General features: G+C 41.0%; 1 protein-coding gene across 5 annotated transcripts in view; it reads left to right on the forward strand.

Annotated features, from left to right (window-relative positions):
- The window catches only part of PTPRB (protein tyrosine phosphatase receptor type B), a 63,248-nt gene that overhangs the window by 6,182 nt on the left and 31,294 nt on the right, over positions 1–25,772 (forward strand). For 4 of the 5 annotated variants that reach the window (XM_048300572.1, XM_048300571.1, XM_048300567.1 and 1 more), the window contains exons 3-9: positions 4,011–4,246; positions 9,475–9,751; positions 16,641–16,919; positions 17,246–17,503; positions 18,760–19,023; positions 21,479–21,748; positions 23,570–23,830. In XM_048300572.1, coding sequence (XP_048156529.1) covers positions 4,011–4,246; positions 9,475–9,751; positions 16,641–16,919; positions 17,246–17,503; positions 18,760–19,023; positions 21,479–21,748; positions 23,570–23,830 — 1,845 coding nt within the window. Of the gene's footprint in view, positions 1–4,010; positions 4,247–8,842; positions 9,307–9,474; positions 9,752–16,640; positions 16,920–17,245; positions 17,504–18,759; positions 19,024–21,478; positions 21,749–23,569; positions 23,831–25,772 lie in introns of those variants that run through there. The other variant, XM_048300570.1, reaches the window with a different exon arrangement.

Here is a 25,772-nt window from a genome sequence, read left to right on the forward strand (position 1 = left end):
CATATGTCTCCCATAAGTGTTATGAGAGCCCTGGGCAGATGCCTGAGATGCCCTAGGGCAGTTCAGATTCCAGTAGGTTTAGGCAACTGAACCAAGACCTAGGTGTCTCCATAGTTACTAAGTTTCTGAGCTCTCTTCCGTAGAGGTGTGATCCATGGAGTTAATGGAATCTAGATGTCCTTCCAGTGACCAAAAATCCACTTCAGGGTGAGCTGGAACTACCCATAGTGTCAGAAATAGGGCTGATACAGCAATGGTGTAATCATCATAGTTATATGGGTGTTCTGCTACCACTGATGCTGAAAGAACCTTTAAGTGGCTACTGCTACCACTGATGCTGAAAGAACCTTTAAGTGGCTACTTCAGCATTTCAAAAACAGGGAAGTAAAAGAGCAGCTCAGGATGAGACTGGAGTTTGAGACATTCAATTTCTCTGACATGAGATACAAATGAGATACTAACTTCTACAACATTCAACTAAAGAAGGTAAAAATTTTCAAGCAGAATGGATTTTTTGCAGGTTTTAAAAGTCAACATTGAAGGGGAAAGAAAGGACATTTAGTGGATTTTGTTCTTCTGTCATACTCCTACATACAACAGAAATCTGAATTAGTTTTTTAGTTACAAGTAGTTAGCTAAAAAGATAATTCGTCTTGTCCTGCACATAAAGAGATCTTAAAGCAATCCCTTATTGTTTCAAGTCTTGCAGTGAGTTAGATGCAGTCTTACAGAGTATTTTTTAACTTATACACTAGATATCTGATTCAATTATGTTTCACTAGCAGTTCAGCCTTAGTTTTCTGAAACTGTGTTCTAACAGAGTAGGCAGATCCGTACAATGTGAGCTATTTCAGAAAGCTGCACTGTGCCAGCTCAGCTAAGGCTGAAGGCACCACTGTAGGGTTCTCAGTTCTTGACAACTAATCAGCACTTTTGCTAATCATACATGCAAAAGTGTGGAATTCCCTTCCTTGTAAGCAGCCTGCTGCTGTGTGGATGGATGTGGTTTGCAGTGCACCCCGTGGATGAAATATGCACTTAGTCAGAACATCATAATTTCTCCTGGGTGTGCTACTGATGATTACAATATTATGTTCACACATTGTATATCATCCAGACACTAGTGATCAACATCAGTGTCAGTGCTGTTGTTCTGTTCCCAAAAACATTTTATGACTGATTTCCAAAGAGGCTACTAGAACAATGCTAAACACGTATGAAAAATCCCAGTGTTGAGATTTCTGTGTACTTTACTAATGTCCACAGAGGAGGTGAGTTTTTTTCTGGTTAAAAAAATTGGAACTCAAGTTGTGTAGAAATCTGCTACATAGGCCTTATAATATGCAGTTTTGTTTCTTAAGTGCCTGCTGCTGAGGAAGGGCTATGAGGGTTCTTATGCTAGGATCACAATAGTGGTTTTACTTAAAATATAAATATGGATTCTGACTTTCTTAAAGTGGTGCAGATATGAACCACATTAGTCAGTCCACTGTAGGATATATGGAAGGTACTGGTACATATATCTGAAGTTCCAGTATGGTGTAGTGCTATATACAAGTCACTTCCATCCATAGGTTACAGGTAACAGACTGTAACTGGCATTTTCTGGGAAAGATCCTTTAGCTGGAAACCCAGAATAGCCCAAAGCTTAACAAGAAGAGTTGGGTCATGCAGTGACCAAATGCTTGTTCATGGGACCTCCTTGGGCTGGTGGAACTTTTCTGAGGACCAAGTGTTTTGCTTCCAGGACAGTCGAGCTCTCCCCTCCACTCCTGCACCAAGAATGCCTGTTATCCTGGCTGCTGAGTCCCATAAATGTCACTGGCAGCACCAGCTTCCCTTTTATGGAGGAGCAGCTTTCCTAAAACACAATTGCACTGGAATGCAAACGCCTTCCTGCTGGAATCACTGCTATTTGTCTGTAAATTAAGCCAAGATTTTTTTTTTTTTTTTTTAGCATGTTTTCATGTTGAGTGTGTAAATGTATATTTAGGAACTCAACTGAGTGGCCTCTTCTCCTAAGCAATTGCTGGCTGCTCAGACATACCCTTTTTTGTTGTCTTTCTATCAGTAAGTTCTATTTCCTGCTGAGATATCTGAGAGGCATAGAGCTCTTTCCAAGTCCTTGGGGCTTGGATTTCTAGTTGTTTACTGTAGACTTTCAGAGACCCACAACTAATAGGACATCTCCAAGAAAAATGACTGACATGGAATCTAGACTGTCTGGACTTGTGCCAGCTAACGAGTTTGTTGCAGCAGGTGATGACAGCTTGAGCACAAGGTTCCTGTCCTTCTCATGGGAACTATGAAGGTATGTGACACAGGACCACAGCAGACTCTGCACCTTAGGCTCTCCACATGGGGTTCTGCAAAGGCAGCAGCATGAAGATGATTGTGCAGAGTTGGACCAGACCTGAAGTTTTGATGAAACCCTTTGCACAAGTGTAAGAGAGAATTGGATCTGTAGTATTGTTTTCACTGCCTTGATTTGGAAAGAGATTCGATCAGCTTTTTTTGTAATTTACTGGAGACTTGGAATTTTTTTTATTTCCAGAGAAGCACAATTAGATAAAAGGAAGGAAAACATCTACTCTGGATACCAACCCATTCCAGTAAACCACTACTTTTCAAAACGTTCCAGAACCATGTACCAGGTGAATGCACTGTGCTGTCAAGCACAGGAAACACTTGCATGGAAATGTCTCCTACTAGGGTTTACAATATCACTTTTCTGTGCAAATGAGAGTGCTGCAAATTTATTTACATAAACATGTTTACATATATATTTACGCATACACAAAAAAAATGATAATGTTGATTTCGTAGAAGCTCACCCACTGCTCCTTTGGGTAAGAGGTAATCACACATTGGCCAGCTAAGACATCATAATTGCACACCAAGTAATTGGATTTGAAAGCTTCTGCTGCAATTTAACCCACTCACTACTTTGTTTTTAAAGGATTTGTGAGCTAAAATTGTTATAAATGGCAACCAGCCCAGTGGCTCAGCAGCAAAACAAGGTTCTGTCATGCTGGAGACCCTAGTTCAAGGACAGACAAAGTGTCTTGGGCATTGAGCCAATACACACTAGCTGTGTTACAGCAATGGCAGGGCAGCTTTTTGTGAGAAGGGGCCAGTGAGTAATTCCAATAGTTTAGCTGAAATGTGATGCTACCAGATGTAGAGGCCACCACAGCTTGAACCCTGCCCTCACAGCCACAAAGAAAGGATATTAAATACATACCAATGGGGAGGAAGAGCCATGAAAATGTGGAGGAAAAATGTGTAGTAAAATCTTTCCTGAGCTCTAATTGCAACTTTGGCTTTCTCTGAAGGATACGTGACTAAAAAAGCGAATCCGCTGTCGTATTTACAGGTACTTCAGTTAAGTGATAGGTCATTAGCTGAGCCTTGGGAAGGCAACAGTCAGGGACTAGCATGGGGTCTGCATAAGACCGATTTTAGAGAGCAAGAGAAACGTTCATGTGGGCACATGGAACTTATCTTGAACAAGTATCTTGAGAAAAAGAAATCTTGAAAAAATCATCTTGAAAAATTATACTGAATACAGCCATGTATTAAACTTACACCAAAAAAAGGCGGATGAGAATATGGCCCATGCACGTAGAAACGAGGGGAGAGGGTTGACAATAAAGCTGATACTGTGTGCCATTGATAGATACAAGCAAGTGAAAAAGTTGCAAGTGAAAACATTTTGCCCTTAATGACGAAGTACAACCTTTCTCTTCACTTCAGAATCACTGATGGACTATATTTAAAATTAATGGTATGAATGTTTAGGGACATTATTTTTTTTCTGGTTGTGTTTTGCAGGCTTTGGTATTGATGCAAAAACATATGTTCGCACTGAAAACAAACAAACAAAAAAAGTAGAACTGATAGGTGCACTTAAACTACTTGGAAGTTGTATCAGCCACATTTATTGAATCTAATGAATTGTTTATAAAAATGTAGAGCTGATTTTAATCACTTTCCTTTGTTTGTCTTAGATCTACAAGATGCAGACACTTCTGTGTGGACTACTAGAACTACATCCCCCTCTTCAAATGCTGTTACTTCTAGGCCTGAAAATGTGTTGAAGAGCAGCACAGAGATGTTCATCAGCAAAGTGACTGAACACTTCAGTAAAAATCCCATTGAAAACCTCTATTTCGACTTGAAATCTGCAGTAACAGAGAAAGCCTGGATTCCAACGACTCTTCCATACTCTAGCACTACAGAAGAGGTAAGACAGAAGAATTACTGATTTTTATTAAGCCTGCTCCACTCTGTGGAGCCTGATAGCTATTACAAGTGGATGTTTTGTGGGCTTAAAAAAACAGCAAACCAAAACCTAAAAAAAATAGCTACAGGACTAAGCTTTGTTCTTTTTTTGGTGGGATGCTTTGTTTTGATGTTCATGCTGACAATGTCATTTGCTAGAAGCATAGCTGCAGAAAAATTCTGCCTCTTCTGTACAGCCCAATCCTGGTGTGCACACTGCACTGGGAAAAGTTGAAGGGAAATAATCAGGGTATGTGAGAAGCAATAGAAAGCTCCTGGATGTGGCAGGACCCACAGGAGCCTGGGTATCTGGTCGCAGTGACTCTGTTATTGCTTGGTGCATGATGTGGTGGTCTAGCTCTAATGACATGCTAAGAATTACAGTGTGCAATGACCTTATTTACAGATAATTACATACATTGTTTACAGATCAAAGCAAGAGAAATCCAAATGCTTTAACTGGCCTTGAAAGGAATCCTGGCCTTGGCCATGGTCAGCTTATCTACTGGCTGATAGGCAGAGTGGAGACATACAGACACTTGGTCTTTGCTCTGTCCAACCACAAACCACCCTGGCAGAGGAGGGTAATGGGGCTGCCGGTCCCAGCCATAGAAGGAGAAAATGGCAGGCATTCAGTACCTCCAAATCAATTTCCAGTCTTCCTTTACTGCAAGACCCAGTTCAGTAATCTGAGAGCAAATCTGGCATCACCATTGGCAGAGTGTGTATGGGCAGTTAGAGCTAAAGCATGCAGGATATTATTGGTCACTGTATCACTATTACCACATAGTGGTTTAGAACTGAAAATCCCTAAATTCCCTGTGGCTTATCTTCCAGGAGACCACACTACACTCAGTGTATTGGGACAGGCAGACATGTTTCAGTTACTACCGTTACTATGTATGTTGGAGTAGATAAGACTAAGAAATGTGTTTTATGTTTGGGAAGGCTGTGGACAGAGTGTCAGGGTCCATAAACTTGATGGTTATATACTGCTGTTCTAATGCTGCTGAGGGCAAGGGACTCAGCCAAGGATGGATGCACTGCACCCCGTTCCATAACTGATGCAGTTCTTTTCAAATATGATCTTTCTGGCTTTGTGCAGGCAGGGTGAGCTTATTTCCTCATGCCCTCCGTTCATTTGCATACCTCCTGCACAGAATACTGGTTCCTCCCAAACGGAAATGTCCTATAAAATCAGGTATTACCCAAACTGCACTCCTACTGCATAATCCTACTGCACTCCTGCTACGTAATCCTGCCAGAGCTAGAGAAATGGCACCATTTGAACAGAAGCTACTGCCTCTGGTGTTTCTACACCACTTCACCTCCTGAATTACATCATTTGCACCGAGCAAGCTGCTTACGTCAAAACTTTCAAACCAGAATTCTGTGGATAAGTCATCTAAGCATAGCTACGGGAAAAAAAATCAGTAATAGCTTTCTCTTGTAGCCTCCAACTGGCTCTGGACATTTGAATCTAGATATACCAATTTAGACACAAAAATTTAAAATCTTTGGCCTCCATCTCTGTTTCCCAGTCTTTAGCATGGAGTTAAAACATTTTTTGTCAAACTTTGGGGATGTTTTAAAAGATTAACTAGATTTAATATGATACTTTGAAAACACATAGACTAAGTGCTGAGTGTTGTTGTGAGGAAGACAATACCTCTTATGAACTGCATTTGCCCAGGCTGGGGCCTCTTGTTTGCAGAAGTAAAGCCATGTTGTTATTTGGCTGTGCACATACCCATTTTGGGGGGACAATAGTGACATTTCAATTGAACAAAATGTTTGGTTTAGAGCTGCCTTGGATTTCAAGTGAAACTGCAGCTTGCACTTTGAATCCATGACAAAAGCTATGCAAAGCCCATTTCCTCTTGATTAGAGAGACAGAGAGGTTGGTGTTAAAAAAAAAAAAATCAGGAAACCTTGGGAAAGTGTCTGAAAGGGACTTTGGAGCCTGCTATTAGAGACACGTCCGGCAACTCCCAAAACTCACTTCCAGTTCTTTTTTCAGTTTAGTTTCTTGGCTTGCCACACAGATCAGTAAGTGTTAAAGACTGTGTGACTGCTGATTTACTAAAAGCCCATTTATTCACTACCAGTCTGGAAATAATTACTTGCATTATATTGGCTATTCCATATAAATATATTGCCACCAGTGAATGATGGACCCCTCCAGTTTTATTCCAGTGCTGGCATAGGCGTCTGTGTCAGACCTTACCTGTGTAGCAGCTTTTGCTGAATAACATACAGAAGGAAGTCTCAAAACCTGTAATAAACCAGTACCTTCCTACTAATACAAAAAAGTAAAGATTTTATGATAGCAGGAATAAGAGTAATAAAGTAGGAACTTCTAAATTATGAGCACTTCTGAGAAGCAGTAACATCATTTTCCTCCACACATTATCTTATGCTATCTGGAAGAGACAAACAGGCATTTATTTCCAAAAGTCTTTAAGTTTCACTTGTGGTAGGTTCCACTTTTTTTCCCGAATTTGATGTTTGCAGTGTTGATTATGTTGGGGTTTTTTTCCTTTTACTTTTTACATCTGCTTAAATAACTTCCATCTAAATATCCAAATTATATCTTCCCTGCAAGTTCTGGTCATGGATGTTTTCAAAAATCTTTGTTCTAACGTGAGCTCCACTTTTCAAGAAAAGGCAGGTTACCCTGAACGTTTTAATTTTCAGAGAGGGTTTTGAAGTAATCCAAACATCCCAATAAGCCTTCAGATTTGCACTTCTCCAGTGCTAGAAAAGTATTGGTGTGGTTTATGCCGTTAAGTCCAAAAAGCATGATCACCTAAAGAAGAAATCACACTGTAAAACACTCACCTTAAATGGTTACAAGACATCTATGTCATTTTAGTCCCAGTTTAGGTCTAAGAAGCACACCTTGTGTTTCCCATCAATGGTATGATTATTCTTGTGCTAGCTCTTTGGGGCTTGGTTCCTCCTTCTGTCTGAAGTACGTAAAACATCTCTTCCAAGGGAGATCTTCTGTGATGGGCTTGAGAATGGCATAATAACCAACACAGATTTATATTGTCACTTAAGGCAATGATCATAAAGTTATTAATTATCCTCAGCTTTGCAAAGTACAGCACAACACTTTCAGTGCCATGTCCCTAGGACCAGGCATGGAGCTCCAATGGGACAGATGAAGTTTTCTGTAGGTGCTGGTAACACCCTTGAGTGCTCAGACTTTTGATTTCAGAACAGAAGAAGGAGAGCTAGTTTTTCACATATTTGTATCTTGTTTTACAGGCTGCTGCCCAGAAAAGTTCTAGAGCAGCAGCCCCCCTAAAAGGCAGACTAATGTTTGTAAACCCAGAGCCTTTTTCTCACTCAAAGAGGGCAAAAGTGATACAGAGATGGTGTTGAATTTGCTTGAGGTACTGCTTTTAAAAGTTAAAATCCTCCATGCATAATGCAACACAGAAGTATGCAGAAAAATGCCATTCCCAATGAAGAAAGTAAATGTCCATTTCCTTCTCTTTTGTGCACCCTCAAATTCACTCCATGGCTGCTATTGTGTATTTGAATATCTGAAGGTGCAAAATGCTTCTGCCCACACTTCTTCTCTGTCACCCCACGTACACACTTATATGCGAGTTTTCAGAGGCTGATAGTTAAACAAGAAGGAAACGGGCATGCATAACAGAAATGGAAAACTCTCATTTTGGCTGTACCAATCTCGGAGTTGCACACAGCTTTATTGGTGCAGTCTGGAAACAGGGAGACTTTCTTGCTTTCCATGGTGTGTGTAATTTTAGCTTGGGAGTTGTTCAGGGGATGTGGGAAGGAATTGTTTCGAGGACATGAGTTGAAACAGAAAACGGAGATGGCTTGGCCACTCACAGACAGACTCTGCTGCTGCAGGCAGGAGCTCAGTGTTGGGCTCTGCTGGGCTCTCCTGGACACAAGGCCTCTGGTTGCAGTGCCACATGACCAGGGAGAGAATGGAGGCCTTGGTGGTCTATGGTTAACCCTTAAAAACATCAGAGTTTGGGATGCGGGAGCTGGAGTGGTGGGTTTGTCATAGCTGAGGCCAAGAGGAGGTGGGATGGCTGTGAAGGGTGGCAGGTGTGAGGAGAGCAGGTATGCAAGGTAAGGTGGCCATGGAGTAAAGCAAGTGATAGGCGAGGTGGCCAAGAGGAGTTGCAGGCAGGAGGAGAAGGAGCCACACGAGGCAAGGCAGCCGTGAGGTGAGGCAGGCAAGAGGCAAGGTGGGAATAAGGCAAGACCAGCATGAGACAAGGCAGCTGGGAGGTGGGGCAGAGGCAAGAAGACATTGTGAGTCGATGCAACCATGAGACAAGGCAAGGCAGCGCCAAGTGAGGTGAGACAATAGTGCCGCGCCCCAACAGCGGCACCGCTGAGGGGCCCCGTGCGCCGGGAGGAACGCTTGGGAAGACAAGACCCAGGGGAAAACCGACATGAGGAGGAAACGGCGAGGAAGGAAGGGAGGTGGGGTGGGAGAGGAGCAGGGAGGAACGTGGGATCCTTAAGGAGAGAGGGGCGGCACCCCGGGGCCGGTTGCCTGCCCGGTGGGCGGCAGGTCCCGAATCGCCGGGCTTCGCCCCCCGCAGCGAGACGCGAGGAAATCGCCTCTTGATTGCGGAAGTCGGCGGGAAGGGCTTCGGGAGAGTCAGCCCGGGTCAGAATGGCAGCGTGGGAAGCGGCGGCCGCCTCCCCCGCCTCCTCCGCCCCTCCTCAGCCGCGGGCGGGCAGCCCCCCCACCCCACGCTGGTGTCAGGGAGGTGGCTCGGCGGCCGGGGCAGCCCCGAGCGCATGCAGCAGGCGGGCGGCCCGGCACAGGGCTCGGAGCCCGGCGGGGAGCGGGGGCCCCCGGGGCCCGCCGCCGTCACTTCGCTTCTTCGGATCCCCCTACCCCAACCCCGCCGTCCCTTCCCCTTTTCTCCTCCCCGCGAGGGTTTTTGGGGTTAAAAACTGTCGGCGATGCTGAGCTATGGAGCGGGATTCGCCCTGTGGACGGCGCTGGCCCTGACCAAGGTGAGCGGCCGGGAGGAGGCGGGCGGTGCAGGGTCGCCCCTCGCAGGTCGCAGGCGAGCCTGGGGGACACGGGCAGGTTCGCTCCGCACCGGCACAGCGCGGGGATGGGGCCGGGGGCTGATCCCGGGGCACCGGCGGGTCTCTCAGAGCTCTCCCCGCTCTCCGCAGGCCGCGCCGGGGCAGGCGGCGGGATGCAGCGCCAACCTGACGGAGCGGAGCGTCGCCGGGCAGAGCGTTCGGCTGCGCTGGGGCGCCGCGGGCCGCGCCTGCAACTTCAGCCTGAGCGGGCGCTCCGAGGACGGGGAGGCGGCCGGCTGCCAGCCTTCCCCCCAGGGGAACGGCACCTACGGCTGCACCCTGCGGGGCCTGGAGGCCGGCACCTGGTACCACCTGCGCATCGAGCCGCTCGCCGGCGGGGAGCCTCTCAACATCTCCGTGCAGACAGGTAAGGGCGCGGGCACGGCAGGTGCGCGGGGAGGGATGCCGGGCTTTTCCTTTCTCTCCCCTTGCTTCGGCCGGCTCCAAGAGGAGGAGGGCGATACCTTTACAGTGGACAGTGTTTGCTGAACTAGCAGCCCTGCACTTGAGTTCTCTTTAGCCCGCTGCCAGAAGTAACTACTACCGTCAGTTAACCCAGCAGACTTGAAAGAAGAAGGTGCTTTGAGGACATTAGGTCAGAAAAATGTTTTATGTAGTAGTAGCCCATAATATCTTTTGTGCTCATACAAGCATATTGTTGTCATAGTTCCTCAACTGACAGTTTATTTACTGTGTTTAAAATACAGTCTATTTCATAACAGGTAAATCTTCTTCAAGGGTAACTTACTGTTTCAGCCCATTTCAGCCCATTTCAGCCCATTTATTCTGCCTAACCAGAGTCTAAAAGTCAGAAAGTAAAGCTGAAACTTCCTTCTTATATGTTTTCCTTGGATATCACCAGTGAGGTGTTATGATACACAGTTGTGTGCAGAGCACTTACAGTGTCACATCCATGACTGGCTCTACAAATGGTCCAGCAGCCTGACAGAGGACTGCCAAGGAAAGCCCTCTTTCTGCATTCGTGCTTGTGTGAAGCAATGGACGACATCGAAGAACAGACAACAGCTGCAGTGACACAACTGGCCTCTTTCTACCTGTATTTGTGCTTTTTTGAAGATGATAAAATAGAATATTATTCAACCTCTTAAAGGCAGTAGTTCAAGACCCAAACCAAAGATGTCTTAAATAAGGTCCATCATTAAATGCCTTTCTGATTTGCTCCTAAGGTATTAGTTTTGGAGAGGTACTTAATGTTAGTATTGAAGATTACAGCAGCCAAATACTTCACAATTACCTGTTCAGAGTTGTCACTTTCCATCAGAACCTTTTTCCTGCGTTAACCATACAAATGCACTAAATACTCTCCATTATTTGCTGTGGTAGCTCAAGTTAAAAAAATCCATTGACAAGTCTGCTGGTGTGATAGCTATACATGAAGCACAAGTCATGTCAGTTGGTAAAAATGAGTAATAGTTTCTATGCAGACAGTGATTTAAATTTGTCGTGCATCATGCTGATTGTTTTTAATATTGATATTGATGACTTGTAGTGTGAAAATTGAAAGAATAGATCGACCATTATCAGAGAGACAGGTATAAATCACCGTCATTTCTGTATAGTAAAGTTCTATTATTGAACACTTGCATAGAAGTAGAGAAGATACCACTTTAGAGCACATTTTGATTAATGCATAACCATTAACGCAGAAACTTGTACATGCCATTTATGACTTTTTTATCACTAAATAGATTTTTCAAGGCTGTAAGATGAAAGTGATTGGAAGCAGCTGATCATTAGAGTCATGTTATGTAGCTGACATCAAAGTGAAAAGTCTGATTAAAGTTTAAGTTGAAATACTGAAAATTGGTATACCACAGTTGAACTGAGGTTTACATTTGGATTTTGGATAGCAGAGATCAGTCAAAAACATGAAATAAGAATAGAGGAACCATGAATGTTTCCTGCAGAGAGCTACTCGGATTGCTCTGTGGTTCCTTGCTTTCCTTGAGCTGAGTTGCTTGATGGTGTTCAAAACACACAATTAGCTCCAAAATTTGTCATTTTTGTTTCTAAAGAATGTACAGGATTTATTATGCTTGTGAGCAACCCATGTTGTATTGTCCATACTAAGCTTTTCAATGCAGGATGAGGGAGGATTATTCCTCTTATGTTTCCACCAGGGGCAGCATTTTAAACCAGTTTCATGGAAGCTCTCTTTCACCTGTTCCTTTGTAATTTGATGACAGTAGTTTTAGTTGACTCTCTACTGAGCCGGAGTGTCCATAGGCATCCGTTGCTGGAAATTGTCCTGTGAATATGGAGGTATAAGCAGTCTTTTCAGCCATATAGTAAACAAAATTTCCACCTATTTCAACGGTAGTGGAACTGAGCTATTGTGGGCCATCTGAAACCACAATGTCTGACCTTAGTACTCAGTGAGGTTCCCTTCCTGAGCTCTTGCTCTAAGGAAGATGGGCTAAGCTGTCTGTTGAAAGTACTCAGCTTTCTACACTGGCTATTGAAGGAGGCTAGATTAGACTAGAAAGCTGAAGTGTAGTTGGTTGAAGTGAACAGAATCCTATCTCATGTGTTTCATTTTTGCAAAATGAGGTTTGAACATCTGTATTATCTTGATACAAAATATACACGTGAGAAAGTGCGAGAAAATTGCAGGTTTGTTTATATACCTAGTTCAGAAACTAGCTTTTTGCTCATATTCAATCCTGTTAAAAATTTCACATGCCAGTTCTGAGTTAAGTTTTCATCAGGTTTCTTACACAAAGTACTTGAGTAGCTAAGCACATAAAATCCAAAATATTTGGTTAAATTTTGAGTGTAATCTTTTCTGACTAGGGACTCGTGGTGACAGCAATGAATAATGCATGCCATAGTTGCAGTGGTAATGCAAAAGCTTGGAGGGGACCAAACTGGCCTTTTGAGTATATAATGTCACATTAAAATCATAATCTATGTTGTGTGCAAGTTTGATATTCTGATAGAATAATTGTGCCGCCTGCAAAGATTCCATAAACTCTCAAGTAACACCGGATTCACCCTTGTGAATCTTTGCATAGAGAAGCAGCTTCTATTTCACTTGTGGATACACAGATTTGAAGTCTAATAATGTGTGAAATAGTGGTACAATAATCCACACTAGTCCTCTAAAGTGACTGTCTTTACTCAAGAAATTTTGATCTGTCGGTTGTCAATTTAAAACAGCAGGTATTTAATCCTATAGAGCAGATCTAAAATAGGTCATCCAAAGTGATGGAAAATACAGTCACATATGCACTTTATAAGCCGTGTGTATATAGACATGCAAACACACACAGTGGGGACATTTGTGCTATTTTGGTAGAATAGGAAAGAAAGAAAAAACTGATAACTCCCTTTATCAGCTCTAAATTTTCCACTGCAAAATTGAGATTACAGATGTTAGAAGGCACAAGTCTGCATATTTGCTTCATAGTAATATTTACAATTTGTTGGGCTTTTTTAGTGTATATATATGTACATGAAACAGCACACAAAACCATACAACTAGTCTGCATGCTGCTGACGTTTTAAAGCTGGGATACACACCTTCCAGTCCTTTCATGTTATATTTTTTGTTGTTCTCAGTAAAACTATTTCTATGATTGAGAACTGATGTGTGGCAGAAGATGGTAGGGTTTTGTCTTTCCTGATTTCAGGTAAAATATATTTTAAGTTCTCAAATATCCACATGTCTGTGTACCAGTATAACTGTATTTTAGTGAATGACTAGGTCTAGTTAAAAACAGTAGTATTAAAATTACAGTTAAATTTATAAATTTCAATTCTGAATTGAAATTCAGAATTGAAATACTGGTCTAGAGAGCCATGAAAAACAATTTGGCAATTCCCCCACTTTCAACTTTGTCTTCTAAAATAGACTTATAAATGCCACTTTCAAAATTGTTTTCTACAAAAATATTGCAGTGTTATATTATGTTACTGCTTAATCCAAGCCTCCTGTACAGAGATAACTAACAGGTAAATAATTTTTTTGTTAGAAAATCCATTAAATATTCGAATGAAAAGAAGATTGAATTTTATCTTTGAAGACACAGACTGTTAAGAGTGCTTTTTCATTGTGATATGTAACTCTCTAAATGCCAGAAGCATGCCTTGGCCGTATGTTCAATCCTGTAAATTTCGAATTATTTGGGACAAATTTGATTTATTAGCCATCTGTAGGAGCAACATGTGACATGGCTCTAACTATAGGCTGTATAATCTTACCATCTGTAATCATGTAATGATTATGATCATCATTTCAAAGGCAGAGTCCAAGAAGAAAATAAATAACCATGTTTTAAAGATTTTCTAAGTTGCTTATCATCCCAAAGAAATAGGTATTTGTACTTAATAAAGACAACGAAATCAACCCTCTTTACTTAATCTTCAGAAAAGTCCTTATAAGTAGGTTACTGTTTTATGAAGAGGGAAAACTAGAAAAACAATGGATAATATTGTAGGAAGATGACTGAGACTGGCAGGAATTCCCTGTTACTAAGTCCTGGGCTCAAATCTCCCAGTTTTTTTTTTTTCTCCTGCATAAGGCAGGTGTGTTTCTGTGCTTACAGGCTGTCACTGGAGTTTGACATAGCCATATCTATAAATTGGATCTGCAGCAGCTGTGCACCCAAACCATATCCTCTTCCCAAAAAGTGAAAATGGAGTTGCAATATAATTCAAAGACCATTAAGTCTTCTGCAAGATGCCTTTGTAGACCAGGGGATATTAATTCATATAGTGTCAAATGGTATAAAAATATCTTAATGAAAATATTTTATTTCTGTGATCTATCAGTGTTGTATCGTTGCCAACAGAGACTTGTATAACAATGTAAATGGTTTTTTAAGTGTTTGTTTCCATCCAGGGCTCTTTCAGCCCAGGCACTTCCCAGTCTCATTGTTCCTTTGTTCTAGCGGATGTACAAAGCACTGAGTGTTTTGTTTTCTGGACCAGATAGATTAGATAAAGTCTGAATTTCTGAACTTCACCTTCTAGGCACGCAACTTTCTTCTTTGCTCGTGCTCTTTAGAAGACAGATTACCCAGGACGTATAAATGCTTCTAAAAATGCAGATATCTTCTTTTGTCAAATTTGGCAAATAGTACAGATGACAATGGTGATTACTTTTACAGGACTAAAGAACAGTCAACGTTATCCTAACTTAGTCAGAAAGAGGGTTAAACTTCTTGACAGTTATCATGACTGTTCTCTCAATGTCAGTCAAATTAAAACTTTTTCATCTGGCTGTGCATCTGACCATATATAGTGCTGGAATTTATTTCTGACTTCCAAAGTCTGACCTTTCAGATTAGAACAATCGCCTTCAAGGAACAAGATTATACCCCCACTATTCCCTTTTGCCAACATAATAGTCTTTAGCGACTTAGTATATATTATAGGTGGAGCTGGTAGTGCAGCCTATTGTTAAGATTTCCTGACACTTTTCATTAAAACCTCCTGTTTCAATTGCTGTAACTGGGTGAAGTTTTAACTATTTGGCCTGTAGTTTGATGTGCTTGGTCTTTGAGTTGATTTTTAATTCTTTTTTTCTTTTTCAGATTTTAGCAGACTTAGTTTGGCCTTTAAGAAAGCGTTCAGGAAAAGATAGTTAATTTTATTGATTGATTTTGTTAATCAATTTGTTTGAATTTCGTCTTTTTCTAACTAACTAACATCTCTGTGGTCCAAAGCAAGAATTTGAATTTAAGCAGAGACATGTGTTCAAAGGGACACAGTATTTTTCAGAGTCCCAGAAAGGTTGAGGTTGGAGGGGACCTCTGCAGGTCATATGGTCCAAGTGCCCTGCTCAAGCAGGACCACCTGGATCTGGTTGCCCAGGACCATGCCCAGTTAGTTTTTGAATGTTTCCAAGGAAGGAGCTGCCTCCTTGAATTCCTAATATACTTGATTGACAAAGTATACCACCAAAACCTGGACTACTCTGTTCTCAGCAGAGCTCTGTAGGAAGTGATTAAACCTTCTACACCACCCAGACTTTGAAGAAAAAGCAGCTTAAAGGCTCCTAGGCCCTCCTACCTATGTATTTATAGGGGAGGGGTAGGTTCAACTTCACCCTTTCAGCCTTTACATTGCATTTTTTAGTTGTGCGATCTGACACTTTTTCATCTCCTTTGTTCAGGGAACCAAGCAGCAATGACTGCATTGGAAAAACAGTCTTTTTCTTCTGTGTTTGAGGTGCTGTTCATAGAGAGACCACAGTTCTCAGCCTGGATGCACCTTACACTTCTGGTCTGATGCTAGGAAAGAGTAGCACAGAGTGTACTCGTGTGGTAGGCAGATTTATTCCTAAATTATTGGGAAGCTTTAACGTCCCAACTTGTGAAGGCTTGATTTCGCTGCTTTGGGTTGTTTCACGATACCTTCTCAATAAGAATTTGCTTAACCTTATTGGAAGACATAAATGTCAATACCTTAGTACATCAACATGTAATACATTTGTGTGGTTTGCATGAAATCTTGTGAGTGATGAAATGCACCTGGAGAAAAAAAGCAACCAGATTCTTTTGGTTTAGTCAGTTTGCCTTCCCTTTAGACTGGATCTTATTTCACAGGTGATTTTACTGGAGATCCTCTTAATAAACAACCTAATGAATGTTGAGAGTTTCAGAGAAGTAATTCCAATATTAGTTCCTGAAGGTTTATCCAATGTACTGTTCGGGGGTTTTTAAATTTATATGAACAGTACTGCAACAGAGCAGAAGCATATTCTATCAGAATCTGTTTCAAGTCATTGAAGCTAATACTAAAAACAAAAGATTGTTTCCCTTAAAATTGTATAAATGCTCATGCCCATTAGTAATAAAGTGTAGGGTGAGTGCTAGGAAGTGAAAGCTGTTGCTGCCATCTATAAAGCTACATTACACTGAGTAAAATTTGCTGGGTTTCCATGTTTGCTGTTTCTTATTAAAGTTGTTACAGCTTTACTATCAGCAGATTTCCAGGATTGCAATATACATCCACAGTGGAAGTGTTTTGCTATGTGCATGTCTGTGTGAGTGAGCATGTACAAATATATTAAAGTAATACTTCTGAATTCTGCAGGACTCTCTTGTAGACTGGCTTCAGTGTATGGTGTCTTTAAATAGAAAGAAAAAGCTTTTTGAAAGTATTGGCTGCATGATGATGGTAAAGGGAGAGTTTCAGAAGAATTTTTGTGCTGCTGCGTAAAATTTCAGGCAATCCCAAATCAAGAAATGGTTTATCTTCTCTGTTTTGTTTTTTTTTCCTAACTCCAGATCCCTTGCCACCATCTCGTTTGGAAATTAATAAGGAGAAAACTACACTCACAAGCTTGCAGGTTCAATGGGATCCTTCATCAGGAAAGGTGGACATGTATAACCTAGTATTATTTGATCATAATAATAAAAAGATACAAGAAGTCTCTGTACAAGGAAGGATTTCAAAACCAGAAAATACATTTTCCAGTCTCATTCCTGGGAATAAATACAACATTGTCCTCAGTGCAGTTGCTGGAAATAAGACTACCCCTGAACTTCACATAAGTGGATCTACTGGTAGGACTTCTTTTCCTGTAGTTACAGTATTCTTCAGATGTGCGTTTTGAAACTAGCAAATAGATACAATTCTTCTACCTGGCAATATATGTGTATATATTTATGTAAGTATCTATTGATTATAAGTAGAAATGAAATATGAATCTCTGACTGACACAAAGACTTGTTTGCTAAGAATGGGGTCTCATTGTTATTGTGTATTTGGCATTGGGTTTTCAGTAACCGTAAAGAAACCCAACATATTCCAAGAGTAAATCTATTCAAAATTGCTGAAATCATGGAGATAACCATTAGGCCTTAAGCATGTGTTCTTTTTATATCAACAGTTCCATCTCCTGTGAAAAATATTCAGGTCAGCATCAAGACAGACACTATCCATGTTTCGTGGTCTCCTGGCTCTGGGCATGTGGATCGTTACAGGCTGCTGTTACTGGATAATCATGTACCAGTTCATGAGATTCACCAGGAAGGTTCTCTGACCACCTACACTTTTTCAGGACTTACAGCAGGCCACCTGTATAACCTCTCTATCATAACTCAGGCTTCAGGATTGGAGAGCAGCAGTTTTCAAACAGTCAGGACAGGTATGATTTCAGAATTCATCACAACAGAACAAGAACCTAAGGCCATAACCTAATAGCATTATAGGACATATTTCAGAATAATAAGTGATTCATAGTCCAAGTTAGAGACACCATAAACTTATTTAATTCCATAAGTTACCACTGCAACAAAGTTATGGGCTAAAAGGAAAGTGGAAAAAGTCAGAAAGGGAAGTGGGAAAAAAATGTAAAGCAGGTTAAGAACTTTAAATGTTGGTGGTTAGGGTTATTTGGAGTTTTTGTTTGCCTAGTTGGTTGCTTTGATATGGGTTTTTGTGGATTGTTGGGATTTTTTCCTTTTCACAAAAAAATATTGATTGACAGAACTAGAGTTTTAGAAATTACATTTTTTTCAGGAATATTTTTCAGGATGGATTTCTGTGGTCACACAGATAAAGATAAGATAACATCCTGCCAGAGTCCAATGGTTAAAACACTTACATAGGCAGAAAAGGGTCATGCCTTCGCTCTCTTTAATTTCTGGGAAGAGTAAGATGCCATTTCTTCTACAGAAATCTTATCATGTAAACAGTTTAATATTAAGTGAAAATATTGTCATGTCTAGGATGCACAGATGACTGGTATTGACACCTGGGCTGTTCTGGGCATTTTACTAATTTAATTTTATTTCTTCAGAAATTTTTATTTCTTTCTGTTTTGGGGTGCAAAGATTTTAAATCTCACAGGTATTCTTAGAGTGTAAAAGCATTCCATATGGCTTGCAGCATGGTCCTCCATTTCAGTACCTCCTGCGCCTCAGGCCTGTGAAATTAAGATATTGGAGCTGGCTATGCTTTTCTTTTGGTGGAGTGTTCGAGTAAAGGAATCTTACTCAAATCCCTTCTACATTGCTGTAAATCAGGCAGAGCTGCAGTAATGCTGTAATGCTTACCAAAATGTAGCAGGCATCTCTTGTCCTTAGGAGCACGTGCATGATCTGGTTTATGGTCAAAATGATGGATGTGCGTGCAGACATGGCTAAAAGATTTTCTGTTCCATGAAAAAAGAGTGGGCATCATAAGACATGTCATTCTCAGAAGTGCAATGTCTTACACAGGGCAGGATTCAGTTTCACTGTGACCAGACTTTGCCCTTTCACTGTTCAGGCAAAATCATTCCTACTCCATCTCATATAACTATTCAAAATCAAAAGTTTACTGTGGGAGTTTGGGAGGCAGCAGGTCTTATATGTTTTGTGGTAGATATACTTTATTCTCTTTCTTATTTTCTTTTTTTAGCCCCAGCCGAAGTCTTAGATTTGATGGTGACTAATGATGGCAGCTTAGATGCTTTAAAAGTTAAGTGGAGAAGACCTTTGGGAAACCTCAATTTCTATAATATCACTTTGTCTCATCTTGGATCAGTTAAAGAAGTCAAAACTGTGCAGCCACCAGTCATGGAGGCTCAGTTTGACAAGCTAACTCCAGGACGTCTTTATCAGGTTACTGCCCGCACAATCAGTGGTGAGCTGTTCACTGATCGGACAGCAACTGGCAGGACATGTAAGTCTTCTGCTTCAGTAAGAACGTTGTAACTAATGCTATTTTTGCCTACGCTGGCCTTGTAGCAAATCACTGTAAGAGACAAAATGATTTGGATTCCAGGAAAAATAAGATTAAGAGCGCAGTACTGTTTCAGGAGTACCCCTGCTGACTCTCTGGCAAAAGTTAATCTGTCAGCCAAAAGCAGCTCCAGCGTATCTTGGGAGCAGGCAACAGAAGTGCATTTTGGTTGGACTGTATAGTTGAGTGAGTCTGTTACAGAACTGTTGCATACTACTGCACTTTCATTCAGGTTAACCTTGTTATCTTGAATTCAGCTCAACATACTAGATAAAATGAGTTACGTTATGGGAAAGTGTGCATGTAGTCAAATTATTAACAGTTTTTAAAGTAATTTTGTAAGGTCTAGTCTTATTCCTCCTTCCAGACACAAATCTACAAACGGGAAAAGATGAGGTCTCAACTTTCTTTACTATTGACAGCATGGATTAACAAAGGCGTGTGGCAGCCTTGATGGAGCTGAGTTAGGAGTTCTTTGTCTTTTCTCAGATGTAATAATTTTCTTTCAGGTAACTCTTGTATGAGTTCTGAACCTGAAAAATCCTGCATAATTCTCCCATAGCATTACTGGCCCTAGAGGTGTGTCATCTTCTCCATAGCAGCCTAGCCTGACCAGAAGTTAGATGGTAAAAGATGTCTAACTTGGTGAAGAATGCATACATAAATTTTTAGTAGACTCAAAGCCAAAAGGTAGAAAATGTGGGTGTAAGAGAGCAGAGTATTTATTTTAGAAAATATTTATTGTCCACAACTAAACATCTCATGTGAAAGGCATATCCTTGACACACCCAGCTGATACCCCATTCTCAGTGCAGGCTGGAAGAGCCCTGTAAAAGTCTTTCATGTCCAGTAAGTACAAAGCTGGACCAATTTATATGCATGTCTTTTTTTGTTTGTTTAGCCTATCACTGAAGTCCTTTAAAATTACCATTTCAGTCTAAAGGGAAAACTTCAGGCCCTCACTCAATACCACTGATCCCCAGCTTTGTGACATAGATCCAGTGCTTTCAAAGTTAGGGATTAGAAGTCTTATTTCCAAGGATGCTGATCATATGCAATTCCTTCCTTTACCATAGACATCAAGAGCTTTGAAAATGGTCACTTCAGCAGAAGCTCTGTGGCGTAGATACGTTTGTAAATCCAGACTGTCAGGTCCGCAGATGCTGAAGGGATTAGGCCTTTAGGGTCCCTCTGTAACTCACAGAGAGAGACAGGTGTTCAAGGACATAATACACATTGCTGTGTATTGAGAGGGTGCTTACAGCAGCAGAACCTGCCAAGGAATGTTGTGGTAAGAAATGTGGACATCTCAGAGACTGAAACTTTATGCCATACAGGTGTAATGATGTCCAGCCAGCCTGACAAGGCTGAACTTTATCTGTTATGATATAAGTTCAGTTATGCTTCCTAACAATACACTGTGTGCTTATATCCACTCACTCAGAAATTGAAACACATTTCCCATATTCACTGGCATATGGGAGTTGTAGGTTTGATATCCTGCTATGCCCATGGGAAGTGAAACTGGTGAGTATTTTGTGATGCTGGTAGAGAGGTTTTAATTCTGTGCTAGATACTGAACAATTAAATATTAACTAAGCTAGATAAAACATGAGAACATGATTCTAGCCTTGTAGTTTACAGTTAATACTTGCAAGTGGTCTCAGGGCTCCAATGCTCATCTCTGAGTATCTTAAAACTAAGCTACAGGTATCCTGTCCTAAGGGTCTGCATTTGTCTTCTAGTCTCTGCTTGGTCTGGCTAATATTTGATTATTCCATGAAAATCAGAAAAGCTTCAGTGGTCCAATGTGACCTGCAGGAGTGTAGGGTGAGAAGGTTAAGCATGTAAATTCAGGACCCTTGGAGTACAGGACAGGATGGAGTGGATGCTTTAATGGACCTCTGTCTTAACCTCAGTGCCTTATACAGCTGGGAGGAATTAGGGCATACAAGGTGGAAGAAGCAGTCTTTGTGGGAGAAGTCATTAGACTTTGCTTTTCTGCTGCTGATACCAGTATTTGGCTGATAGAGATTGAAGTTTACAGCCTTAGCAGTGAAAAATGGATTGGCAGTTTCTAAGTGAACTTGAGTACAGGAAACAACAGGGAACCTGACTGAAAACTGCAAAATGCATCCAAGAAGCGTACAGGAGATTTTGCCAGCCCTAAGAGGGGTTCCCCATTTCTGATGTCAGAAACCAGCAGGGGAAAAGTGAGTGGTTTGTGTGGGGAAGAGTAAAACTTGTCTTTAAAATGAAAGCCAACCTTTGCAACAAGGTAACTCACATTGCTCTAGCTGGTCCAAGCACTTGTACAATAGTTATGCTGTGAGACAGGTTTTGCCAGTACAGTTATGTCTCATCAGAATTGCTTTTTCGCTCTCTGTTCCTCCAGTTCCACAGAAAGTTTCGGAGCTGCAGGCAGGTGCTAGTGGCTGGCCACGGTCTCTGCGAGTGACCTGGGTGCCCCCCGCAGGAGACTGGGAGAGATACCACCTGCTCCTGTGGAACCGCTCAGCCCTGGTGCTCAACACCACCCTCGAGAAGGACACCACCGAGTACCTCATCCATGATGTGGGCCTCATCCCAGGGAAGGAGTATGGCGTGGAAGTCATTGTGGAGAGTGGCAATTTGCAGAGCAAGACAAGTTGCATGGGGAGAACAGGTCAGCATGCTCATCCAAGCACTGTAAGAGTGCAGAGTGTTCAGCTGGGCTCTGTGAACAATGAAAGAGTACTTGGGAATCCACAAATTGATTTCGCTATTAATACGATAAAAAGGAGCTCCCTTGTAAACCACAGAAATATTTTTAGCAGTTCTGTGAAAATTTTCGGGATTACTTTTGTAGTAAATGTTTTGTTAGTGAAAGTTTGGGGAACTGTATCATGATTCTGTCACGTCTGAGGTGTTACATTACGTGTTCATTTCACTGCTGTATTTTGTAGCTGATTGTAGGGCACCCTATAAAGGTCTTAAAGAAAGCAATGTAGGCCTTCCTGTATTGTTCATCAGTGTGTTTCCTTGCCAGTCTGTGTAAAGAATATTAACTGTGTTAACCAAAGCTGGCTAAAGTGTATGTTAGTATGGCTGTTCTGTAACATCCCAGTTCTTGTTCTTGCATTCCATAAAGAAAATGGGTTCGTCTGTTCAAGTCTGTGTTTCCAAATGAAATCCATATATACTGCATGGATGTGAGTGGAATTCTTTTGCAGTGTGTTAATCAAAGCAACATCTGATTTGCTTCAAATTTATAAAATAATTCCTATATAGTTGTTAGAATTTCTGCTCAGTGAATACAGAATAAGTACAATTCAGAGGAAAGGAAGACTTGGAGTAGGAATAACAGGCAAGGCTCAAGTCTAACCCTTATCTCAGTGAAGAATGTGAGGTAGGACAGGGCCATCCTACTTTATCCTCACCCTTCCTGGGGCCTACCTTTTCTACTATACCCTTACTACTATACCCTTACCCTGAGGACTTAATTTTGTTTTATTTTGCACAACAGCAAGACCAGCAGAAGCTACAAAACTGAAGCTTTCTCTGACTTCTAGCAAACTTGATCAGAGCAAGATACATTCTCATCTTCCTTATTTTGACATATGTTGCAAGTAATTTAAGTTTATGATGTTACTTTTAATTGACTCCACTAAGTGATTAATAGTTGGACCCAATGATTTTAGAGATCTTTTCCAATCTAAGTGATCCTATGTTTAGAACAAGGTCCATTAAATAATATCCGGCAGTGGCTGTATTATGACTGTGTTTGACCCACAGTGAGGTGCATAATGTGTCTGTCATGAAGCATAGGTATTAAGCCCTGTTGTGACACAGTTTTCTCTTAGATTAACCCACAGTTTTGGAAACTGAGTTGTATTTCAATGTGACAGGGACAAAATCAGATCAGGACTACATTAGGCGATAGATGAGATGCCTGCAGTGTATGCAGGCACACACACACACGAACACACAGAAATTCACTGATCGAATTATTTCTTTTATGCCACTGTAAGTTTCAAGTGTCTCCCAACTTGACTGAGGTATAAACCAGTGCAAAATCAATGTCACTCTGACCCTATAATTTGCAACCTAGTTTGTTAGAACTAAATAGGTGTAGATCTGACTTCTGGTACAAATGTCTTACATCCCTGTTCAGCACCCAGAGTTCAAAAAGGAAGTTTGCTGACTTCCCTGCATTTCCATTTGCACTAAAATATATATCCTGATGTAAGTTTAAACCTAAGCATTACAGCCGTAGTGCATTGCTGAAGTCTGCTGCTGACAGTCCTTCACTGGAAGAGGGGCACAAATACCAGATTTATAAGAATCACTTCCGAGAGAAAGGTAGAGAATCTCCTCTTGATTGCAGATACTCTATTACTGTCACATTTCTGTCTTACAGAACAGATTTCTTACAGCAGCTTGAGATAGGGCATGCGTGCACACTACACAGTCCTGTTCTCGTTGTGATATTTGTGTGCTTTTCCAGCTCCAGAGCCTGTTCTCCAGCTCCGTGTGAAGCATGCTAATGAATCTTCACTTAGCGTCATGTGGATGACCCCTGTTGCAGAATGGGACAGCTATGTGGTTTCCCTGGGAGACAATGATCTTACTATTGTAAAAAAAGGACTTGCAAAAGAAGCTAAGGAGTTCACTTTCACTGACTTGGTACCTGGAAGGAAATATACAGCTACCATCACTACCATTAGTGGGACTTTAAGCAACTGGACTTCAGTGGAAGGAAGAACAGGTATCATCTTGTCAAACTGTTTTAATCTTTACTTCTCTTAACCACTAACAATTTTTTTTGCTTTGTAGTGAACTGAGTTAACTCAATGTCTAAATCTCAAAAGTCTTGATCTTATGTTTGTTTCTTCAGTAAAAAAAGTTACATTTCTGAGTCTCTCATTTCTGACTGTCAGTTATCTTGCTGTATTTATTTAAGATTTTTGGGAAATAGATGTGTAATTCCTGGCAAAACAGCTTTCTGAAATATTATGTCACTTCTAATCAATCTACATTAGCACAAGATTCCATACAAGAAGAACAATTTTCACTGTGTATTTTCAGGAGAGTCACTTCCTTGATACAAAGCATTCATCATCCGAGAAAAAGAGAAACATCACCACACTGGAAAATGTTACTTTAGGGGGAACATTCCAAGGCTGACAGACATAAAACATATGTTACCTTGAAGATGTATTTTGAATCTTTTCGCTCTTCTGATTCCAGAATATGTATTTGTTACTGAGGATGATGACTGCGTCACAAGGAAGGTCCCATTCTCACCCCCTGCAGGGTGATAATTTTGTGCACATGTGCAAGTTTTAAACCATATGGGTTACTTTACTCTGCTTAAGCATTGGCTTAAGCATTCTCCAGTGCAGGCAAAGTTTTAAAATGTAGCTCTGGCCTTGCACAGCACAGGGAGAAACAAGCTGCTTGTGTCTGAATCTAAGCATGCCTAGGGTTGATGGTGGTCCTTACTTAAATTTTTTAACTCCTTCCAAGGTCTGAGAAGTTTAGCTTACATTTTCATTTCTCTGCTATGTTATTAGATAGCCGGAATTTCACTTCCATCTGACTTATGCCCCTTTAGGGGACCTATTCGGGCATAAAGGTCCCACTTCACTACTATGAGTCAATGCCTGAAAACACATCAGGCACTGATAGTGTGTCAACATTACATGCAAAGTGCGTTGTAAAGAATAAACATCAATTAACTTGAACATAGGTTTTAATGAGCATTCCAAACCTCTGAATCTTCATTGCAGCAGAACAGCTTACTAGGCTTGAAGAATATTGCTGTAAATATGACAGAAATAGGTCTTACTTGCATCCCAGATTGGTCAGCTTCCAGTGAAACCTGCAGTATCACTAAAATAGCATTTAGCACAGAAATGTGGCACTTCAGTGTCTTGTTGGAGCTAACTATGTTATGAGAGCATTATGAAACAGGAAGGATTTTTGATTTACATTTTCTTCAGCCATGTGCCTAATTTTCTAGCTTTTGTCAATGATTACTAAACCAGTACTATGTGTGCAAAAAGGTTGATATAAAACAAGAGCAGAAGAGTGCAATCACATTAGTGATTAGTTAGAGTCTTTATTTCGTTTGTGCTTGGTCATGTAGACAAAAATCCCTAGAAGTAATTGTATTTCCTTGCTATAACCAAATATTGTCAAATTAAATAAAGAAAGAGGACCTGGGGTAAAATTTGTGCTACGTATTCCATTCCTTTGTTATTTCTTTATCCTTTTTGGTCTGGCTAAGTTCATGAGCTTATGCTTCGATAAATGTTATGTTTGTTTAACAATTCATCTTTTGATGCTATAAAAGTTGGTATCCTGCAGATCTTCTGACGTAAGTTAAACCATAACCATCCATCTCAGTTATCCCCAAAATTAAAGGGTCTGACACAGTATAGATGACTGTGCCTGAGGTATTCTTTAAACAAGTTTGCCATTTATTAGAAATGAAAGATTGGGAATGGGAGAGGAAAGGGAAAATGAAAGACACAGACTATATTTGAAGTAGTCACCAAAAACCCTTAGTGATTTCCTAAACTGATGGCTTTTATTTAATGGTATTTATAAAATGCCATCTCTTCCAGTTCCCTGATCTTGAATCATTTTCATCTGACTGAGAAAAGCTGTGCTAAAGGCTGAAAGACCTTTCTGTGTCTTAGTTA

This window comes from Corvus hawaiiensis, chromosome 4, assembly GCF_020740725.1.
Source record: "Corvus hawaiiensis isolate bCorHaw1 chromosome 4, bCorHaw1.pri.cur, whole genome shotgun sequence".
NCBI classification, from domain to species: Eukaryota; Metazoa; Chordata; class Aves; order Passeriformes; family Corvidae; genus Corvus; species Corvus hawaiiensis.